Below are 19,511 nucleotides of genomic sequence, written 5' to 3' on the forward strand. Positions count from 1 at the left end.
ACAGCCAACGCAGAAGGGCCTGAAGACAAGGATGCTCAGGATTCCTCCAAGTATGGAGACCTATTGACAAAGGGGGCGTTTGCTCACCCGGCTGCCATTTTACTCCACGTCCATGCATCTGTCCTTTCTCATGTTCTTTCCGAGCAGACTTTTCACCACCTGCAGCCCCACAGCTGTCTTCCACACAGAGCTCCACACTTCTCAGCTCTATTGCCCTCTCTGCAGTCTTGGTGACATCCTTCTAAGAGGTGACAAACTCACTCTCATTTTTTTTTTTTTTTTGATCTAATGAAAGCTTTTCCTTCAATCTCAGGGCCATCAATCCTGGGATTCACTTCATAGCCCATCTGCCATGAGGGAACAAGCCCCTCTCCTTGAGACCATTTTGTCTGGAGCACCACTCCCCATTTGCTCTCAGGCCTCAGCAGCTCCTCCTGAGCTCCTTCAGTCTGCTGACTTCCAGCACTGCAGACCCAGGGCTCTGTTCTCAGACACCCATCCTCACAGCGCAGCATCAGACCATCTAAGAGCTCTCCCCCAGGCTTTTCCTCCTGCTAAGCTTGCCCCTCCTCAGAGGTACAGCTTAAACACCATACTCCTATGACCAATCTTCACAGCTCGGGAAGACATTACTTTTCAGTGGCTTTGGACCAGACTCTTTGCCTCATCCAGCTCATTTCTTCCATCTCACCAGCAGCCCTAAGTGCTGTCCTTTCAAAATTCACCTGAAATCTGGCCACTGCTGCTGTCCTGCATTGTGCTGGCTTTCTCTTCCTCTCTATGGTGTTTAGGAAATTTAGCCTATTTTGTGAATAGGCACTACCTGATTTATTGCCTGATAATTAGAGCAGGGTAATACACACTGGATCATTTTACTCTTTGGTTCAACTTTTTTGCTCATTCTGTTCACGGTCCCATTAAACTCAAAGGTAATTCCTTATGCTCTGTCCGCTCTAGCTAGCTCTCTAGCTTCATTTCCTCCACTGTCTCTTTTTCACTCTTCTACTTCTTACACTAGCAGGCCTGCCATCCTCCTAGCACGAGGAATGCTCCCACCTCAGGCCCTTTATGCACACTGGTCTCTCAATGAAAACCCCTTGTTTACTCCTATTGGCCTGCACTATTTTATTCTTCAGCCAGCCCAGGTGGAGTGGGGCTTCTCCTGTTGACACAGCTCCACCATCACCTGATCTTCCATTCTGTGCCTCCACTGGAATGTAAGCCTTTCCAGAATCAACTCCCTCTGGCTTACTCTCTGCTTTCTCTGTAGTTAGCAGCATGTAGTCATTCTTAGGAAATACTTATGTGTTTGATGAATGTGGTAAAGTATCAGGGTAGCATTTAGGTATCAAAAGTGCAATCAGGGTGACCGGACAGAGTTGAGCTGGAAGGCTCACAGCCACGGGGCTTCAGTTGAGTCAGTGAGTGAGAAACGGATTCAGAGATTCCTCATAGCCTGCTCAGAGTATAAGGTTTCTACTTGTCTAAATGGGCTAAAGGATATACTGAACTGTATGGCTTTCCCAAGCTTGTCCACAGACCGCTACTCTCATGCTCTTTCACAAGCAGCCTTCTGGCTGTAGGGTACTGCTGTGTGTTCTCTAGCACAGGTCTTGGAAGATGGAAAAATGTACATTTGATACACATAAAGGTCAGAACTTCAGGAGTAGATGACTGTGATTTTGGACTGCATAGTAAAAGGATAATAAAATGTGAAACTATTCAAAGTTATTCTGTGTTTATGCAATGTCCCAAACTCAGGACACCTCTAGAAAACATGTGTGGGAAGAAAGCAATATCTTGCGAACACGTGAGATTGCTCTGGAAACTCCAAGATCAGTAAGCATACTGGGTAAGCTTCCAGCATAAAACACACACTCTCAGGTATATAGAATTTAAATCACAGTACACTCACAACCAGGGGAAGGAGTAACACTACACGGAGACGATGACCTTTGTTCCATTTCAAATCACAGAAGTCGCTGCTGTGTTTCATGTGCCCCTCCTACAGAAGCCTTTACTCTTGCCTAACACTCCAATTTACTGATCCATAACTGCGATGGACAAATCATTCTCACATCTGCTATCTGTGTAGATTCTTGATGTCTTGTGCCGAGCCACAGTTGTAAAAGGCTATTAAGTACACAAACTTTATATAGCTGTGCAGAAATAATTAGATTTTTGGTCTTCATCTATATGAAAATAAAAGAGATTTTGATGGGGAGCCTTTATTAGCTACAATACAAATCATTCTTTTTGTTTCGGAGACAACAAAATAGAACTTTAAGAAGAAGAAAAGACTTAAAAATTAAAAAAAGGCACACTGTTTCATAAAAACATTCCAAAAACACAAATTTGGAACAAAACAACAATAATCAATTGATGACTGTCAAGTTTCCCGAGTGAGATCATTTACTGTGTAGGCACGATGGTGAGGTGTCTGTCTCTAAGCAGCCATAACAGAAGCAGTTCCTGAAAAAGAGAAAGACGAAATTCACTTGTACACATCAACAAAGCATTAATGATAACACCTGTGCCAAATGGTGACGTTCAGGCCAAAGAGCATGCGGCAGGGATGCACATACAGGACATACATAGGAGAGGCAGTGTGATGAAGAATGGCTAAGTCAAGGCAGAAAACATCCCTGCAGTAAAGAGCACGGAGGGACAAGCAGCGTGGTGCCGGCCGAGCTCAGCGCACTATGGTGTTTGGGGCTGAATTCAGAATGGCAATGCTGGTGTTACACCAACTGTTGGAATAAACAGTTCTGCCTCAGCACCATCCTTTCATCTTTGTCAAACAAGAGACTGCACTGCAGGGAATTTAAATAACCCCTCTATTAACAAATACCAGGCTACTTATTGCCATTGAAAAGCTGCTAGTCCAAAAGCCACACACAAGGAGTATCATCTCCAGTGCACCATCATCAGTGTGAGGGTCCCTGCAACGTGTTCCAACTGCACACTCCTGCGCTAGGTGACAAAGTAGCATGCTCCTAGCTTGCTGAGACCTAGAACTTTCTTGTCTTTCTAGGGCATCTTGCTCCATGTGTCTCCTGGCAACCCTATGTACCAGCAACGGCGAATAACTCCCCAAACACACAAGCTGAGTTAGCCCATGCAGCCATCACCTACACCACCTCACACCTACAGCAGCCTGTCAGCTCTAGTGTTTTTCTCCTCCCCACCTACTCGCTTGACTGTGACTTTCACAACCCCATTTCAGCCTCAACTCCCACCTCTTCCACAGACCTACCTAGGACATCACTTTCACTCAGCATCATCTCTGCCATCACTGAGTCTTACTATTCCCCAAACATACCGCAAGCATGTTGGGGCTGCTTGCATACTGTGTAAGGAAGAATCAGATGCAAACTGCTTTTCTAAGGACTAAGACATAGAGTTCAAAGACTTTTAATATGGCAGGTCTCCTGACCTGTAACCAAAGATAATTTCTCAAATAACCTTTAAATGCTTCAAGTTTATAACATGCCAAGTACTAACTAATGCCTGCCTGGGAGCTTACTGAGGGGTGAAAGACAACCCCATGTAACAAAGCCAGGAGCTCAAAATCCAGGACCCTGGATTGAGTGTTGTCAGCTGGGAATCTCTGGCAGAAATGGCAGGCTCTCTTGGCTGCAGATGAGAGGCAGGTCTCTGGCAAGCTGGTAGATCCAGAGAAGCAGAGGAAAGGGGAAGATGGGCAAGGACACTGTGAAGCCCATTTCCTCCAAGAAGTCCAGGGCTCCAGAACATTTACCAGTGCTTGTTTCAAAGCCCGCCATTCAACAGGCTGGCCCTTAAAAGGCACCTGTGAAAGTAAGCAGGCTCCTGGAAGAAGAGAATACACACATCTGATGGGTGAGGATTTCACTCCTCCTGTATAGACACTCAACGCTGTCTGTAGTGAACTCAATATCCCTGCCTGATGCCCTGTACACAGCAGTGTGTGCGTAAGTGTATATGCACACTCAAACACACCATTTCACAACCTGCTTATAAAGCTGTAAGAGAAGACCAAAGAAATCCTGATCCTTTTTTTTTTTTTTTTCTGGTATGACATGAAGCCACTTCATTCCCTCAGCCCACTGTGTACAATCTGCATTATGGATATTTACATTTTGATGGTGGAAAGAAGGGTAAACATCCAATCACAGAACATTTGTGTCAGAATTCACGATGTTCCAAGGGTTTTTGAGTGTGACTGGGTACAGAGATACTGGCCAAGGAGGAAGGCTTCCTGGGTGTGGCGTGCTTCAGGCCTTACTGAGATCAATGGGCAAGTGCTAGGTTGTGAGCTGGGCCGATGAGGCAAGAAAATTTGCATCTCGTAGAGAATGGCACTGACAGAAAAGTGTCACAAGGCGTGAGGGGTCTCCAGAGTAGCAAGGCTTCGGTGCAGTGGGCAGGCGAGGAGTAAGCCCTCCTATAGGCTGAGGAAGAGGCAGCAGCAAGACCATGCAGGGCTCCACTCAAAGCTGAGGACTCACTGGAAGAACTGAAAATAATTCAGCCTGGGGGCCGATCCTTGAAGGAGGTGGGAGTTGAAAGTGGGGTGAGCTCCTTGAGCCAGGAATCCTTCTGGGGATCAGTGTCATCTGCAGGTAACTGTAATTTCCCACTAGATAAAGAGGGTGGAATCAGGGATGGGAAACTGATTTACAGCTTTCCCACACAGAGGCAGGATAAAACGTACCACTTAAAAGCTAATGATGGGTGCTCTCCTTCCTGTTTCTCTGGAACACTACATTGGAAGCATAAGCCTTATTTTATTCACCACAGACTTTTGAAAACAGTAGCATAGAGGCAGTTAGATTCCAGTTTTATATGGGACCTTTCTCTGTACATTGTGATGAGTAGCTCTACTTAATTTTGAGCTAAACAGACAGAACTAGATTATCTACACTGCGATTATTTCCGTGACATCTCTTCCACCACCAGGGGATCTCAGCTAGCCTCAATGTGCCTTGGGCATAGTTCAGTTCTCTATATGCTGACTGACTGATAAGCGTGCAGGTTCCAGGGCACCTGGGTTACCCATTCCTTGTTCGCTGCACTCCAGGAGGTTTGTACAGAGTTCTGGACAAACTTTGTGGTGTGTTTAGTATGGTCTCTGGAGGCAGAAAAGGCAAGCTGAAAGGAGATTGTGCATATGCTTTGCATCCCTCACCTATTCAGCCAAGATCATCTCTCACTTTCTCTCATCACTTAACACAGTTAACGTTTCCTCCAGAATCACATTTTTCTATATAAACACACACACAGCAACAGGTAAGAGTACAGGCCTTTGACTTTGTTTTGGGTATGCCTGTACCTGTCCAGCTCTATTAAGGCAGAAATCTCTGTCATGTGCATGTCACAGGTAGGGACCCCACAGTTGAGAGGGGATGCACCATCTCACTGAAGGCTACCGTGCTGTGTGATTACTGCCTTCAACCTGGTTCATGAGGGTATCTTCCATCTGGCTCTAACCCCCTATTGGCAGCTTCCTCTTTCTTTAACCATCCTGCCTGGGTTTTGCATCCCTCTTCTGGCATCTATAAAGCATCTTACATGTATTTGTCAGAGGCCCGGCTAGTTGGTACTTTGGTTGCTATTTTCCATAGCAGAGTGTGGTACCTGTAAGGGCAGGAACTGTCTTTATCTCTGTATCTGTGCCTCTGTTGCCAAGCAGATACTCAGAAGATAGTTACCCAAAGTGAATACTAAAAATGATTTGAGTTGGAATACCTAGCTTACACGATGCTCAGGACCTAAAGAAAAATGCATTTCCTTATGCAGGAATGTAGGGCAGGGAAGGGGAGGAGAGGGATAGTGATAATCACAATGTTCAGCTGATGCCCAGGGGGACATAAGGTAACATTGTAAGAATCCCTACTGTGATGAGACCAGTGTAACAGAGATACCAGAAAAGGTAGTGTTTCAAAGTTCCAAGATTCTAGATCAAAGTGGCTATATTCAAATCTTGCTTCCATCCGTTACAAGAATTTGGAGCTAACATCATGACTTCACCTTCTGAAGCTTCAGTAGCTTCCTCTGTAAAACACAGATGACAACACTTATAGTAATTAAAATTCAATGAAACAGTTTACAGGAAGTGATAAGCACATGTGTGGCCACTGATACAGCCTGCACCCACTATGCAATGATGTCAATACTGAGATGAGGTAACAGTCACAAAATCAGCTCTTCAGAGGGGTCAGAGGATGACAGTCCACTTAGCAGCAGAGGGGACACAGGCTGAGTTCAGAGGCCTACTTAAAAGCACAGAAAATACTGGACTGAGTTCAGAGGGCAGAGGATGATGGGAGCATTAACAGTAGAAAGGACACTGAACTGAGTCCTGAAGGTTGGGGCTGGTTCCCATGTACAAAAGAGCAGAGAATACTGACTCACCAAAACAATCAGATTTCAAATTACTTTAATGAAGGGTCCTGTATCTTTTAAGTCACTGCATTCCTACTATCTAATTTGTATCTAGTACAGAACTCACCCTCTGTGAATGTCATCACATAAGAAAAACAGATGGACTCCACGGAAGAGACAGGCCAGAAGCAGGACACATGAGAATAGCACAATGTGGGGCACTACAGGGACGTCCTGTGACAAGAGGAAGAAATCGGGTCTGGGAGAGTGATGGCCGAACAAGAGTATGTCCTGCATTCTGTTTAATCCTATCATCCAGACTGCACTGAGAACTGCCCGGGAGAGAAGTAAAGCACATAGGGACTCTCCAGAGACTATTAGTTCAGGATGGCTCTGAGGACTCAATAGTTTAATCCACCGAGAGATTCAAACTGTGAACAGATTACTTGAGAAGTGATAGAATGCTGGAAGGTGAGCCTGGTAGGGGAAAAGTGTGTCCCTGTGGGCATGTCCCTCCAAAGACTATGCCTGGTCCCTTCCTGTTCCTGCTCTGCTCCTAATCTTGCCAGCTGTGGCAGAAGCTGCTCTCTCCGGAGCTCCCCTTAAGCAACAGGTCACAGTGAAGCAAAGTCTTCCTAACAGCAGCCAGTAGGAGCACTCAGAACACACTGGAACTGCTCTTGTCCCTTGGGTAATGCCCTATCACAGTCTAATGAGGCTATGGATGCCGCAAAAGTGAAATAGACATAACATTCTATGATTCCTGGCTGTTAGAAGACCACCCTCTGCCTGCCCATAAGTCCTGATTTAAGAAGCCTATATGAGGATGGATCCCCTTGAGCCTCAAGATGGGGTCTGAGCCAGGGAGTGTAAGAGCTCTTCAGTGCCCAGCAGAGAAGTGGTTGGTATTATTGGAGCCTGTACAATGGACCATTGACAACTTCATGACTGAAGCCTACAGTCAGTTTTGACCCATAGAATTCCATGATAATAAACTATTTACTGTGTAAACTATGAAAAAGAAAGGTTATATTTATTATTTGATGTCAATCTCTAAGAATACTACTTCAGAAAGAAACCCAAAAGCTCCAACACTGAGACATGCCACATTCCTTACCTATACTAGGAAAAAAGGCAAAAGCCAAGCAAACAGCAAACTCAATAAATGTCACAATCCATTTTCTTTCTATAGTGTGTTTCAGTTAATTCTGGCTATTAAGAAAAGTTTGTATGCTTCTCCTTTATATTAAATACGTGAATTCAATCCTAACCACCGACTTTCATGTGACTGTGTCGGGTTAAACAACGCCTACAGCATTACTTATGAAAGTTAGAGAACTATGAATATAACAGTGTGCATCATGTCCTTGGTACTGACAGGAAGAGACACTTCCCCAGATGTGTACAGCTGAGTGGCAGAGCTCAAATAAAAACACTTGAGAAGATCCAGCCAGGCATCATGCAATGAGTTTCTGACCATAAGGGGCTATAGAATGACAGTGAATTAAATCCCCAATTACAAAAGCAAATGAACTATCAAAACCCAAAATAACATCCACAAACATCACACCCCAAAAGAGAAGTATCAGAAAGATCATGAGGCCAAGAACCTGAGTAGTAGTGATTGCCTGCAAAGTGAGCTCAAATCAATGATACCACCCCTCTTTTATAGATATTTGCTTTACAGATCTCCAGATTAAAAATAAGAAAGAATCCCATAAAACACTTGCTTTAATATTTATTTTATAAAAGCTCTAATTTTCAGAAGCACAAAACACAGATCTACAAGACCAGGTTAATTACTTTGAAAAACTACTTGTATATTTCTGTAAGCTTTTGCATATATATGTGTATGTGTGTATAAAAATTAAAGGTTCACATTTAACATTCAATTTGGCAGACTGCTTTCTTTAACTTAAGAATTTAGAAAACCTTTGCAGATTATTGGCTAAATTGCGCTATTCTCATTGAAAATTATGCTATGTTTTGGATTTATCACAATAACTACCATATATGTATATGTATACTATGTATATATCTCTATATATGGTAGTTGTATATACATATGGTATATATTTGGTGTATACTTTATATCAGTGGTATATATATATATGAATTATTATACAATGTGTTTAAATGACACATCTATGAGGCAGATTCTAAATAATTCGATTTAGTGTGTCTGAGATACTATTTAGGACATTCATTTTTAGCAAATATGCAGGTATCTGCAACAGATCTACATATATGTTGCAACTATAAGCTCTCAGGTCTGTTACACGTTCTTAAAACATTTTCCCTCAAAGCTGCGAGGATACCTAGTTTCTCATTGTGTGGCGGGAGATTAACAAGCAGGTTGAGTCTGCACCCAAACCCATCAAGGGAAGAAACAAAAGCATGCCCACATCAGACATGTCTCTCCTGTTGTTGCTGGCAGTGGATGGTCGCAGAAGGCTCTGTTTTGGGTTACAGAGGTATGACTGTCCCCTTTGATCTCTCGGTGTTTTTAGGGACTCCTGATGGTGGGAGCAGATGTGTCTTTGACTCTATGGACTGCTTTTGGTTCTCTTTTACTCCTGTTGGGCTGCCTAGACTAGCCTCTTTGTGAGGGCTTCTGCCTTGTCTTACTGTGTTTTGTTTTGCCATGATTGATTGTTGTCTCTTGGAGGCCTCCACTTTTATGGATCTAGGGAAGAAGGCAGATGGAGCTGGAAAGAGTCTGGAGGGAGGAGAAACTGGTCGGGATGTATTATCTGAGGGAAGCATCCATTTCCAATATAAACAAACAAACATTTTACATGAATTAGGTGTGGAGATTCTAAAAAAAAATCATAAAAAAAAAATTATGCTACGAATTGAGGTGCTAACACCCTCGGTCGGTCTCCAGTTTCTAACTCAGGCCCATTCATTCTGCAGAGGCCTCCTGCCTGTCCCAGGAGGTCCTTGAGGACCTAAGGGTGCTGTCACAAGGGAAGCTGTCATAGGCACACCGGGCCCTGCCTCACTGTGGGAGCAAGCACTTCCCCTCACTTCCTCAGCCACTGGCTATCAGGGGACAAAAGGCACTTACCTTTCTCTGCTCTATGTCACACTGAGCTCCTCTGACAGTCCAAGATGGTCAACATTTCCTAACAAAAGAAGAAATCTGTTTACTCAAAATAAATATAAGGAAGTCCCAAATAAACATTTTATACAATCTACAATTAACACTTAAGCCAAATGATTAACAAATAACTTTATTAAAGCCTTGTCAGTTTTAAGAATGCCCTCGATTTACTAACCAAAAGATGTATTACACACAACTAGTTATGAGGTTTTACAGTTGTTTAATAGGGAAGAATTGGCCCCAATTAAACTGGCTAAACTAAGGCTTTTTAGATTACTGCAACAAATTAAACTTTTTAAAATGAGAATTTAGGTGATCTTAAAGCCTTTCTAAAATGGATAATGAAACTGGCTATGTTGTAATCTCCCTGGTTTTATTAGTTATATTAATATAAATTAAGTGAGATTAAAATCTTATTTGATTTATTTACCTTTGAAAATGAAGACCGTTTAAGGGTTACACATCCTCAGCCTTGGCGAGTGCGACCTCAATTAGTCAAGTCAGAATGTCTTTAAAAGCTTTGTGCTTATGCTTCCAGCAGGGAGCGAGGTGTTCATTAAGGTACCAAAAGTCTCATAAAAAATCCAAAGTTGCACTAGTGAAAAAACGCTCGACAAGATGAAAACTGATCACATCCTTTTCAGAAAAATCCAGTAGTTATTTTAAAACCAGTTTTAAAAGCAGATTTGGTTTGCATGGGTTTAATGTGCCACTTGAGCAACTCGATACCGTATGGACTCTTTAGACCGCATTTGAACCTAGGGTGAGTATATCATGGCACATTTAATTTTATACCACTTTTAAATAAGCTGTACAATATTTAGTGTGACCCTTTTATGACAAGCGCTGTTAGAGGAACCCTTTCCCTGTTTACAGCTATTTATGAAGGCCTTTTTAAATAGAAAAACATGAAATCGTTAGCTCACACACACAAAATTCTTTCAAAAGTTTATTTAGTATCAAGCAAGAGGAGACTTTGCCTAACACTACAGAACATAAGACTCAGTTACAAAAGAATCCCACATTGTTTGCACTTGTAATCGGCTCCCTTTTTACGCAAGTTGGCAAGAAAAAAAAAAAAAACTAGCATATGGCTGAACGATAAAATAACTAAATTCTATGGAAACCTTTAAAATGAAAGGTGAGGCTTATGTTAAAAGAATGGATTAACATATTTAGTAAACCTATCTTTTTGTTTAACACTAGTTAATCAAAGTTATTTTTTTCCTTTTCATGACCTAGTTTTCATATACAGACTGCAAATAACAAAATTTTACATGTCCTTCTCCCTGCCAAGTGGATGCTTCAACAAAGTGGTTTAAAGTTCCATCCATTCAGATTTTAAGCATTTTGACTTATTTAAAAAGGGATTGTTCATAGAAAAAAATTACTTTGAACAGTATACAGGACGGTGGAGATTGGCTATTTCACAACATCAGACAGTACAATCAGTATCTGCCATATGGCTGGTCTCTGTAGACGCCCTTCGCCGTCCGCGCCGAAGGAGCCTTATGTCTTGAGTTAGTCCATTCCTCTTGCCCTAAAATCAGGAAGATGAATCACAATTAGGCCACTGTCAGGGGATCCCAGGAGCTTCATCTGTCAGAACCAGTGGTGAATGTCATACTGGAGATACATGTCTCTGATGTACTAATAAAAGAAACACAAGGGGATTTACTTAAAAATATTGTGAACACAATACAAAATGATCTTGTCACCAGCAACATAATCGCCTTGAGAAGAGAGTGACCTTTGTGTTGGGAACAGCAACTAAGTGCAAGAATTTCTTCATGCAACACATCCAACAGCCTTTAACAGAACTCTAAGAGAATGGAAAAGGACCATTCTCATTTCTTCCAAGAGCAAAGACAAGGAGAATGAATACAGATAATTTGAGGGAAGAAAAAGAAAAACAAAAACAAAAGCAAAGATCAAAGTGGGAAAGGTAGACTGAGAAAAGTCTCTGCCTGTTCACAGGTTCTCCACACAAGGACTAAAGAAGGCACATTGGTGGGGACTTCATGACACCATGTCATAAACAGCATACATGCTGGGTGGCTGTCAATAGCCACAAACTTTCTATCACCTTTACCTCCTGAAATTCAACAGAGTCCAGTCTCAGGACATTCACTGAGTTATCCCCAGGTCTCAGACAGCAAACAGTTAAGTCCCTGCTGCAACACAGAGCAATCAAAAAGCCATGTGTCCTCAGAGACCAATTTAAAAAGCTGTGAGAGAAAAATGCTTAAAATGACCTCTTCTGATACAAACATGCAATCAATGTCACTCCTCTGGCGAACTTGCACGACGAATTTAAGTAGACAGCACTCACCAAGCCAATGCATCTCTCTTAAGTGTTTATTATGAATTAAAAAAAAAAAAAGGAGCATCCCAAAAAAGAAAATAAAAACCACCCAAATATATAAGACCTCCCCAGCCCCTGGCAGGTGATTCAACAAAATGCACTTCAAAGTGTGCCAGAAAATGCATTTTCACTTAAGTTCAGGGAACTGTCACAGAGTCAACTTCCCAGGACCTTAACTTGCTGGATACTAGGCATTCTTGGAGCTTTGCCACCAACAGAGGCTTCTCGTTCCCAGATCCCTTTGCCTTGCAGCAAAGGTACTTCTTACTATCATTTTGTCGCCACCGTCAATTCTGTTAATTAAACCTGTCACCCTTCTGCATACTGAGACTCTGGTCTTGGATTGCCCAGCACCTTTATGGGCTCGCTCGGAGCTCAGAGGAGTTACTTCCTAATGAGCCTGACAGACCCTCGCGTCTCCTCCCTGGCACAGCTTTTGTAACCTTTCTGAAATGACTCTCAGTATAATTTGTCTAAGGTCTTGAGGTTGGGAATGAATTAAAATATAAAGATGGGGGAAGCATGAGAGCTATAATCTCAATGGCTTCATTTCCTTTACTATCAAGGAGCAAAGAGACTTCAGAAAGACCCACGTCAGCAAGTGTCTGCAGTTTGTCAACCTGCTTGGTTAAAATAGTGAGAAGATCAGTACCAGCCACTGACCGCAACAAAACACCTAAGCTTGGGCTCTGAACCCCGTGCACTGTAATCAGTCTTCCGTTGTCTTTAAACACTGCACTTAACTATTAAATGAGCCTCTGGCAAACACAGGGTGTACTCAAAGGAAATGACAGGAGGAGGGTCCACACACAAAATGAGTTCATTAAAACGAGTGTGGATCTCCCTTCCCATCAGGACTTTTAAGGTTTGCCCATGGCCACTTGCCCTCTCTCTGGGTGATGATTATGGCCACTCACTCACCATAGGAATCGTAAGCCTCCTCGCCGAGTCCGTGCCCGTAATCATAGTAATCAGCTCCACTGCGTGAACAAAAGAAAACACTGTTAGCACAAGATGTTTCTGTGCTGGGGTTAAATCATTGCCAATGAAGTGCTCAAAACTAGATAAACTAAAAATAGATGGGGCTAAACTGGAATTAATTCCTCCTGAGATGAAAGAATGCTGAGAGAAGGCAGACTTATTGACTATCAAAGGCTCTCCTCTTAACTCCTGAGTCTGTCATCCAAAGCACATCTGGCTAATCACTCCCACAGTGCCTGAAAGGTAGGAGGAAAAGGCTGGAGTCCTCAGAGGGACAGGCTGAGAACTAGATGCTAAGAGCCATGGCAGGGTTCACTCCAGGTGCTGCTGGGAATGAGGCAGGAGGCAGCAAGCACCAGGTCTTTGCAATGGATAGATATGGTTTCTTTGACTGCTGCAAACCTTCCACAGAACTCAGTACCACAACAGCTGCAGGAAGTTTCCTCATCTGTTAAACAGCGGGCCCAAGAGAGCTCCTGCCCTTCTCTATTGGCATTACTATATTACCATTGAAGTGCCAAAAACCCTCATGCTGGGTGCCTGGATGAAGTGCAATAGAGTGAAGATGAATCATTCCAGGGGAGTTACGAGACCTTTTCAACAGACAGGCGAGTTAGGTTCGAATCTATCATCAACAGCAAGGATAGCCTGCTATTGCCACCATTGTGTGCACATACTACAAATAGGCTTCATCTTTGCACCACATGTGAACTGTGTGTGGTTCTGTTTTGTTTTACAGACAGAAGCTGGGTCACCGAACCCCACCTGTGCACGTATCTAAGGAAGAGGTTAGGCTCCATTTACCCCCTCAGGTGCCTCTTTCCCACCAATTTTCTAAGAAACAGGCATCCTTATTATTTCAAGTTCCAACAACCAAACATGAAGGTTCCAAGCATAGCAGAACCCAGCTGCATTCTACACCTCTAGCAGCATGGTATCTTCTGCTGGCTGCTGATATCCATATGCTCTGGGACCAAGGTAGGTGAGCTGTCACCCATGTTAAAGGTTAGGGCCAGGGATACAGCCTAAAATCTCACTGGTTACAGCATAGTTCAGTTTATCTGATGCACAGACCCCAATCATAGGCTATATCCACACTGTACCCCCTCATCCCCATGTTTCCTTTCTTGTGTAAAATATACCTGAGACCAAACAGTCCAAAGGCACCATGAAGTCAGCTGGCTGCCCTCAGACGTCAGCAATGAAGTGCTACTCCATTGAGATGCAGCTTCCTGTTACTACTCCTTCTGCTTGAGATGCTCTTTCACCCTCTAAGCTACTTTCTACTCAAACATCAGACTGAATGTTACCTCCACAGAAATTCTCCCATTCATAGTCAATATGGCTCCCATCCTAGGTTACTGTCATCATTTCTCATTCTGGCCTGTACCAGAGGTTTCCACAGCAGGTATGGAGGGACCAGTGTGTGGAGAATGGTACACACACACACACACAACCACACAGACAAAGACACCGACACAGACACACAAGAAAGATATACTGTATCCCAGATAGAGAGTGCAATGCTGGGCAATGCTCTGAGGGGCCAGAAAGATGGAGTTGAAGGAGGGCTGAGGAGAAGGAATAGAGTATGCACAGCACAAAAAAAAGGAAATAGGCTAAAAAATCCAAGTGTTTCCAAGTGTTTTTCAAATAGAATTATCCAGTTCTCATAGCATACCCAGACTAGAATATTCTGCAGGATAGGCCTCCACTAAGTGCACAATACAGACAGGGTAGACACCTTGTAAACCCGGGTGAACCACATCCTTACAAGCTAGCTAAACGCAGTTGAACATACTTGTTCCAATGTGAATCCTCTGTAATTAAGGTTCTAGAACGTGCTGTGCTCAGTTTTCCTAGCTCTGTGTTCAGATCCTATTGCAATCACCAAAGCTCAATGTAACGAACAACTTTTCCTCGGAGGAGGCATAGGCAGCTACAGAGCTTTAGAAACACTCAACAACCTGGCCAGCTGACTTACTGGCAGCTTCTCTTGGGCATGATCCCACCTCATCTGAAAGTCTGTTTTCACTGTTACATGACAATGAGGCTCAGAGACCTGAGGGGCACTGTACTTGCTAGTGGCAGCATCTATACCTAAGGCTCTGCTACCACACACAGGACAAAGGCGGCTTCCTTCCCTTCCTCAGCCGTTCACTCTTCCACATGCAGTTGCTTCCCTGGAGCTGACATGACTCTTCCTTACACTCAGCACAGAGGGTTCACAGGACCACACCATGCATTCATGGTAACTGCTCACAGCATTATTTTTCTCTGGCTTCTGGTCTCTCTTCCTCTCCTTCTGTAGGTCTAACTTTTCCTGAGGCACAGTGAGAAGAACTAGCTGGAAAAAGAAAGTAACAGACTTCCATATTCAGGAAGACATTAAACCCAACACCAAGCAACAAAACAAGGCTCTTCTACACAACATACTGTAGCTGTACAATAAGGAAGAGCTTTAAAGTACAACGTTTCTCCTCTTAACGACAGACACTAGGACTCAGCCAAAGGTTTGGAGGCAATGCTGAAGTTGGGCATCAGTCATGACACCTGTCTCAGTTATGGCCTCTGACTGCTCTCTGGTGAAGTTGCTCCCACGTAGAGGGCCCAGGTGGAAGTTCAGTTTGCCTGGCTTGATCCTACCCTTGCCCCACAGTGCTCTCTAAGGGTCAGCTGCAGAATCTGGCTCCACGTAAGTCAAATTACCTTCTTGTTTTGTGACAAATAAATTCACCGATAATGCCTCCAAAAACCTAAATTTAAGGAATCTTGTTTTTTTGCCACCAAACTTAGAGGTAACATTATAATGGCTCCTTAGACAAATAAACTTCGTGGTTCTTGAGAATTTTACCTATTATATAGATAAAACAAGAGTGCCCTTTATGAAACTGAAAGGGCTTTCTTCCCTTAGAGAGTTTGCAATCTGTTACCTCAGAGCTGACATGACAGATAGGCACAGAGACTAATAAACCAAGAGTGTAACAATTGCCTCCTTCATTAAATGACGTCAGTGGTAATGAACATCTACATAGGCTGGAAATTTATCTGTGAAGAATACTCACACAATTCAGCTTAGGGTGGGGTCCTGAATATTTTCCAATGATCAGAAAGATAAAAGGCAGCGTAATTTGCCCCAGAATTGGTTTGGTGATAAGACAATCTTAGTTTTGACAAGTGAAAACTTTAAATTGACATTTGCTATCATGTCACCCAGTTTCTGATTATTTATTGCAAGACTGTCATCAAGCTGTGAAGCTGGAGCAGCTGCGCCCCATACCCCTACCTGTCAGCTTCATCGGAATTGTTTTCACAGCATTTCATTTCGTGTAACTCAAACGTCTATTAACTAAAGATGTGTCCTATTTCCCAAGGATAAACTAAAAGCCATGACATGGCAGAGGGGAAACAAACACTAAGAAAACGGCATTTAAGGGCACAATTTACAGTCTTAATAAAAACAAACAGAAAAAAAACCCCACAACAAACAACCATGAGGCTGAACAGTCCACACTCCATCACAAAGGATCCAGGTTAATGCCCTATCTGTTACCAAGAGGTTAGAAGTGGGCTTTTCCTGGTCATTTCCCAAGACCTCTACATTCCTGCCCCGAAGTGACATGATCACAGAAAGCCCAAGATGCTCAGTGTAATTGCTGCCTGGAGAAGTTGTCAGTAGTGCTCTAGTCCACGAAAGCTCCAGTCAATTATGCACTCTTCCTTTCTTCAGTTTACTAGGAATGGGCACACTCATTCCTGAAACCAAGCACACTCATTCCTGAAACAACTTTCCTTGGTTCCCTCATCCAAGTCAACAAACAAGCCCGAGCACTACACCATGGCTTATTTCTCTTCTGGTAAGAGAAAGGCACAAGCTGGAACCTCTCTCATAACTTCTGTGCTCCTTCCAGAGGTAAGCAGGTGGAGCATGCACTGAGCACAGACTCCAAAAGGCCAAGCCCCCTTTTCCCAGCTCACCCCTTGAGTAAGAAGAAATGCTTGTCAGTTACTTCCTCTGCCTCTAAGCCTGGTGGTTCGACCTTTCCACTAATTTCTACCTTGAGGTCACTGAGCCCGTTTTACTAGACCCTTGCTTGTATTTGTATCAGCAAAGGAAGCCTGAGACACATCATAACACTGCCAGTGTGCCTCAGGTTGTGCTTGCCCCCATTGCCTCATCCTCTCCTCGGATCACTCTCGGAGACTGCACAGTGGGAAGCTGAGGGCAGTTCTTCCCCTCTAAGTGTTCATCTCCCGAAGCTGGAGAAAAGGCAATCACTTCTTCACTAGCCCTCTGTCTTCTAACACACACGCACAACTATGGCACTGCACTTGTGCCCAACACCATGTAGTGAATGGCCTACTGGCTTCAGGGATACAAATAGTTAATCCTTCACCCTGTATGTCTGCCAAGGTCTTCTTATGCCTTAATTAATCACCTCCATGTCATGCCTGAGGATCGTGTCATTAAAACTCAAAATAGCTGTCTCTTAAGGCCTTCATTCTGTGGTTTCCTCTTAGTTTCTGTTAGGGCAAGGCAGTTTTTTAAGCACATGTTACCATCCCCCTGCCCCCTTTAGCTCTGTGGAGGACAAGGTACTTCTTGGTTCTTTTCTACCACTGGTGTTACCTTGCCCATAAGCCTGACAATCCCTTTTCCCTTAGACCTGTCAGGCTGGAGCATTTGAGTTCTGACATCAGTCCTGTTTTCTTATCTAAACGAATCCCTTGGTAATTTTGCATTGATTCTTCAAGATCTAAATACTCACGCCTCTCAAATTTACATCGTTTTTTTATGGTGTTTCTTCTAAGATTTATGTTCATCTACCACATGCCTTTTAACATCTAAATTTCTAAAAGACACTTCAAACAAACCAAAACAACTCCACATCACATCAGCCTTCTGAACTCATCCCTCAATCTGCCCACCCAAGTACCACTGCCCCTTAACCAGAGCAAATCTATCTAGTCTGCTGATATCAAAAAGTCTGGAGCCTTCTATGTGGCTCTATACCCTTAAATATGCTGGTACCGTGGCAGCCAGGGCTGTGGGAAGATTTTAACAATCCACCTCTCCATGGCAACTCTGAACCTTCATCTCACTCTACAGAACAGCACTGCCAGCTGACATGGACAACACTTCTTCTCCCTTTCTTCTCAGTTAAGTAAGAAGGTGAGACCCATCAGAAAGGACTGCATGTCTGTTTTGTTCAGTGAAATGGCTAGGCGTCACTCAGAATAATGTCTAGGATACAGAAGGTACAACTCACTGAATTTTAGCTGAATACACTTATTGAGCTGGTGAAAACTGTGTACCCAGACAATCTGGAAAGATACAATGTTATGAGTAGATAATGCTGAAAAGACTCATCTATCTCATCCTCCTCCAGTTGTAACAGAATAAGATGGAAAGGCTGAAGGCCTGCTTTTTTGTAAATGTAGAAGGAGCCTGACGAAAATAAAATTAGGTCCTGAGCCCGAGCAGAATCAGGCATTCAAAACCACAAATGGGATCTTTCAGTGTGCAAGACACTGAGCTGAAAATTTAGACAAAGAAACAAGGTGCTGAACCCACTCCCAAATAGTTCCTGCAGGCAGGCAGCTACCTGTTAGCAGCACACGGGTATGGATGCCCCACAGGACCTCTACCTCTGAGGTTTCGGGAAAAAAGAGAAAAGGAAACTATTCAATACAGTTGTAGGAAAGAGCTGAGCAACAATGGAGGAGGAAAACAGGAAGAGGTGAATGAAGTCAGACTAAAAAGTCTTTCTTGTTCTCTCAATTCGTAGTTCACCAACTATATAAATGGCATCAGTGCCTACTATATAATTATATATTCAATTCATAATCATATTTTATATATCATATATTAGAAATTCTGCATATCAGATACTGCCCCACAAACCTATTGAGTAGGTAATATTAATTCATTTACATTCTCCAAAAGTGAAGCTGTCTGAGGTTAAGCTTACTGTACAAGAATGACTATGAGAAGACCAAAGCTGGAAGGTCAGATGGGTCAGCCTGAAGCCCACACCAGGCCACATCCTTCACATATGCAAAACTTTGGAGTCTGGAATGTACCCTCCTAATAGCCAAATGATACACAGTCTGCTTACTGCTAGCAGCTTTTGTCTCTGCTCTATATCCATGGCTTATGACCCGTCTACTTCTTTGGCAGCTATTATGCCCTTCAAAGTGTAGAAAATTATCTTTCTTTGGTTTTAGATTTCTTTCTTCTTTTTAAAAATTCTTGTTCCAGTCTTAGTTTCTTTTCCTGTATTGCTATGATGAGATACTCTGACAAAGGCAATTTCCGAAAGATGGCTTATAGTTCAGTGTTTATGTATCATGGCAACAAGGTCAGAGCAGTCAGGAGACAGGGATTAAATCAGATCCACTTGTGCATTACACAGTCTTGAATCCCCTGTCTACAGTTAACACGGGTCTTTTCATGTCACCTAACATAATCAAGATAACTCCCTCAGGCATACCCAGAGAGACCCATCTCCCAGTTGATGCTCGGTCCTGCCAACGGGTGACTACACATTCCCCATAACTGTGTTTTCCTGCTCTGGTAGTCCTGCTGGACTCCTTCTGAAGTAGGAGGCTGAATCTTGGCCTCTGTACTTTTTTTTTCCCAATGCCTTCCTTCCTTCCTTCCTTCCTTCCTTCCTTCCTTCCTTCCTTCCT

At 43.2% G+C, this 19,511-nt stretch overlaps 1 protein-coding gene across 2 annotated transcripts in view; it reads right to left on the reverse strand.

The window, feature by feature from the left end:
- Window positions 1-2,224: 2,224 nt before the first annotated feature.
- Window positions 2,225-19,511, reverse strand: part of Khdrbs3 (KH RNA binding domain containing, signal transduction associated 3) — a 168,126-nt gene continuing 150,839 nt past the window's right edge. For both annotated transcript variants that reach the window (XM_055626569.1, XM_055626568.1), the window contains 4 exons: window positions 12,759-12,817; window positions 9,903-11,012; window positions 9,437-9,494; window positions 2,225-2,472 (listed from right to left, as the gene is read on the reverse strand). In XM_055626569.1, coding sequence (XP_055482544.1) covers window positions 10,921-11,012; window positions 12,759-12,817 — 151 coding nt within the window. In that variant the 3' untranslated portion in view covers window positions 2,225-2,472; window positions 9,437-9,494; window positions 9,903-10,920. The remainder of the gene's footprint in view (window positions 2,473-9,436; window positions 9,495-9,902; window positions 11,013-12,758; window positions 12,818-19,511) is intronic.

This window comes from Psammomys obesus, unplaced genomic scaffold (assembly GCF_907164565.1).
Source record: "Psammomys obesus unplaced genomic scaffold, mPsaObe1.curated_primary_1811, whole genome shotgun sequence".
Classification (NCBI taxonomy): Eukaryota; Metazoa; Chordata; class Mammalia; order Rodentia; family Muridae; genus Psammomys; species Psammomys obesus.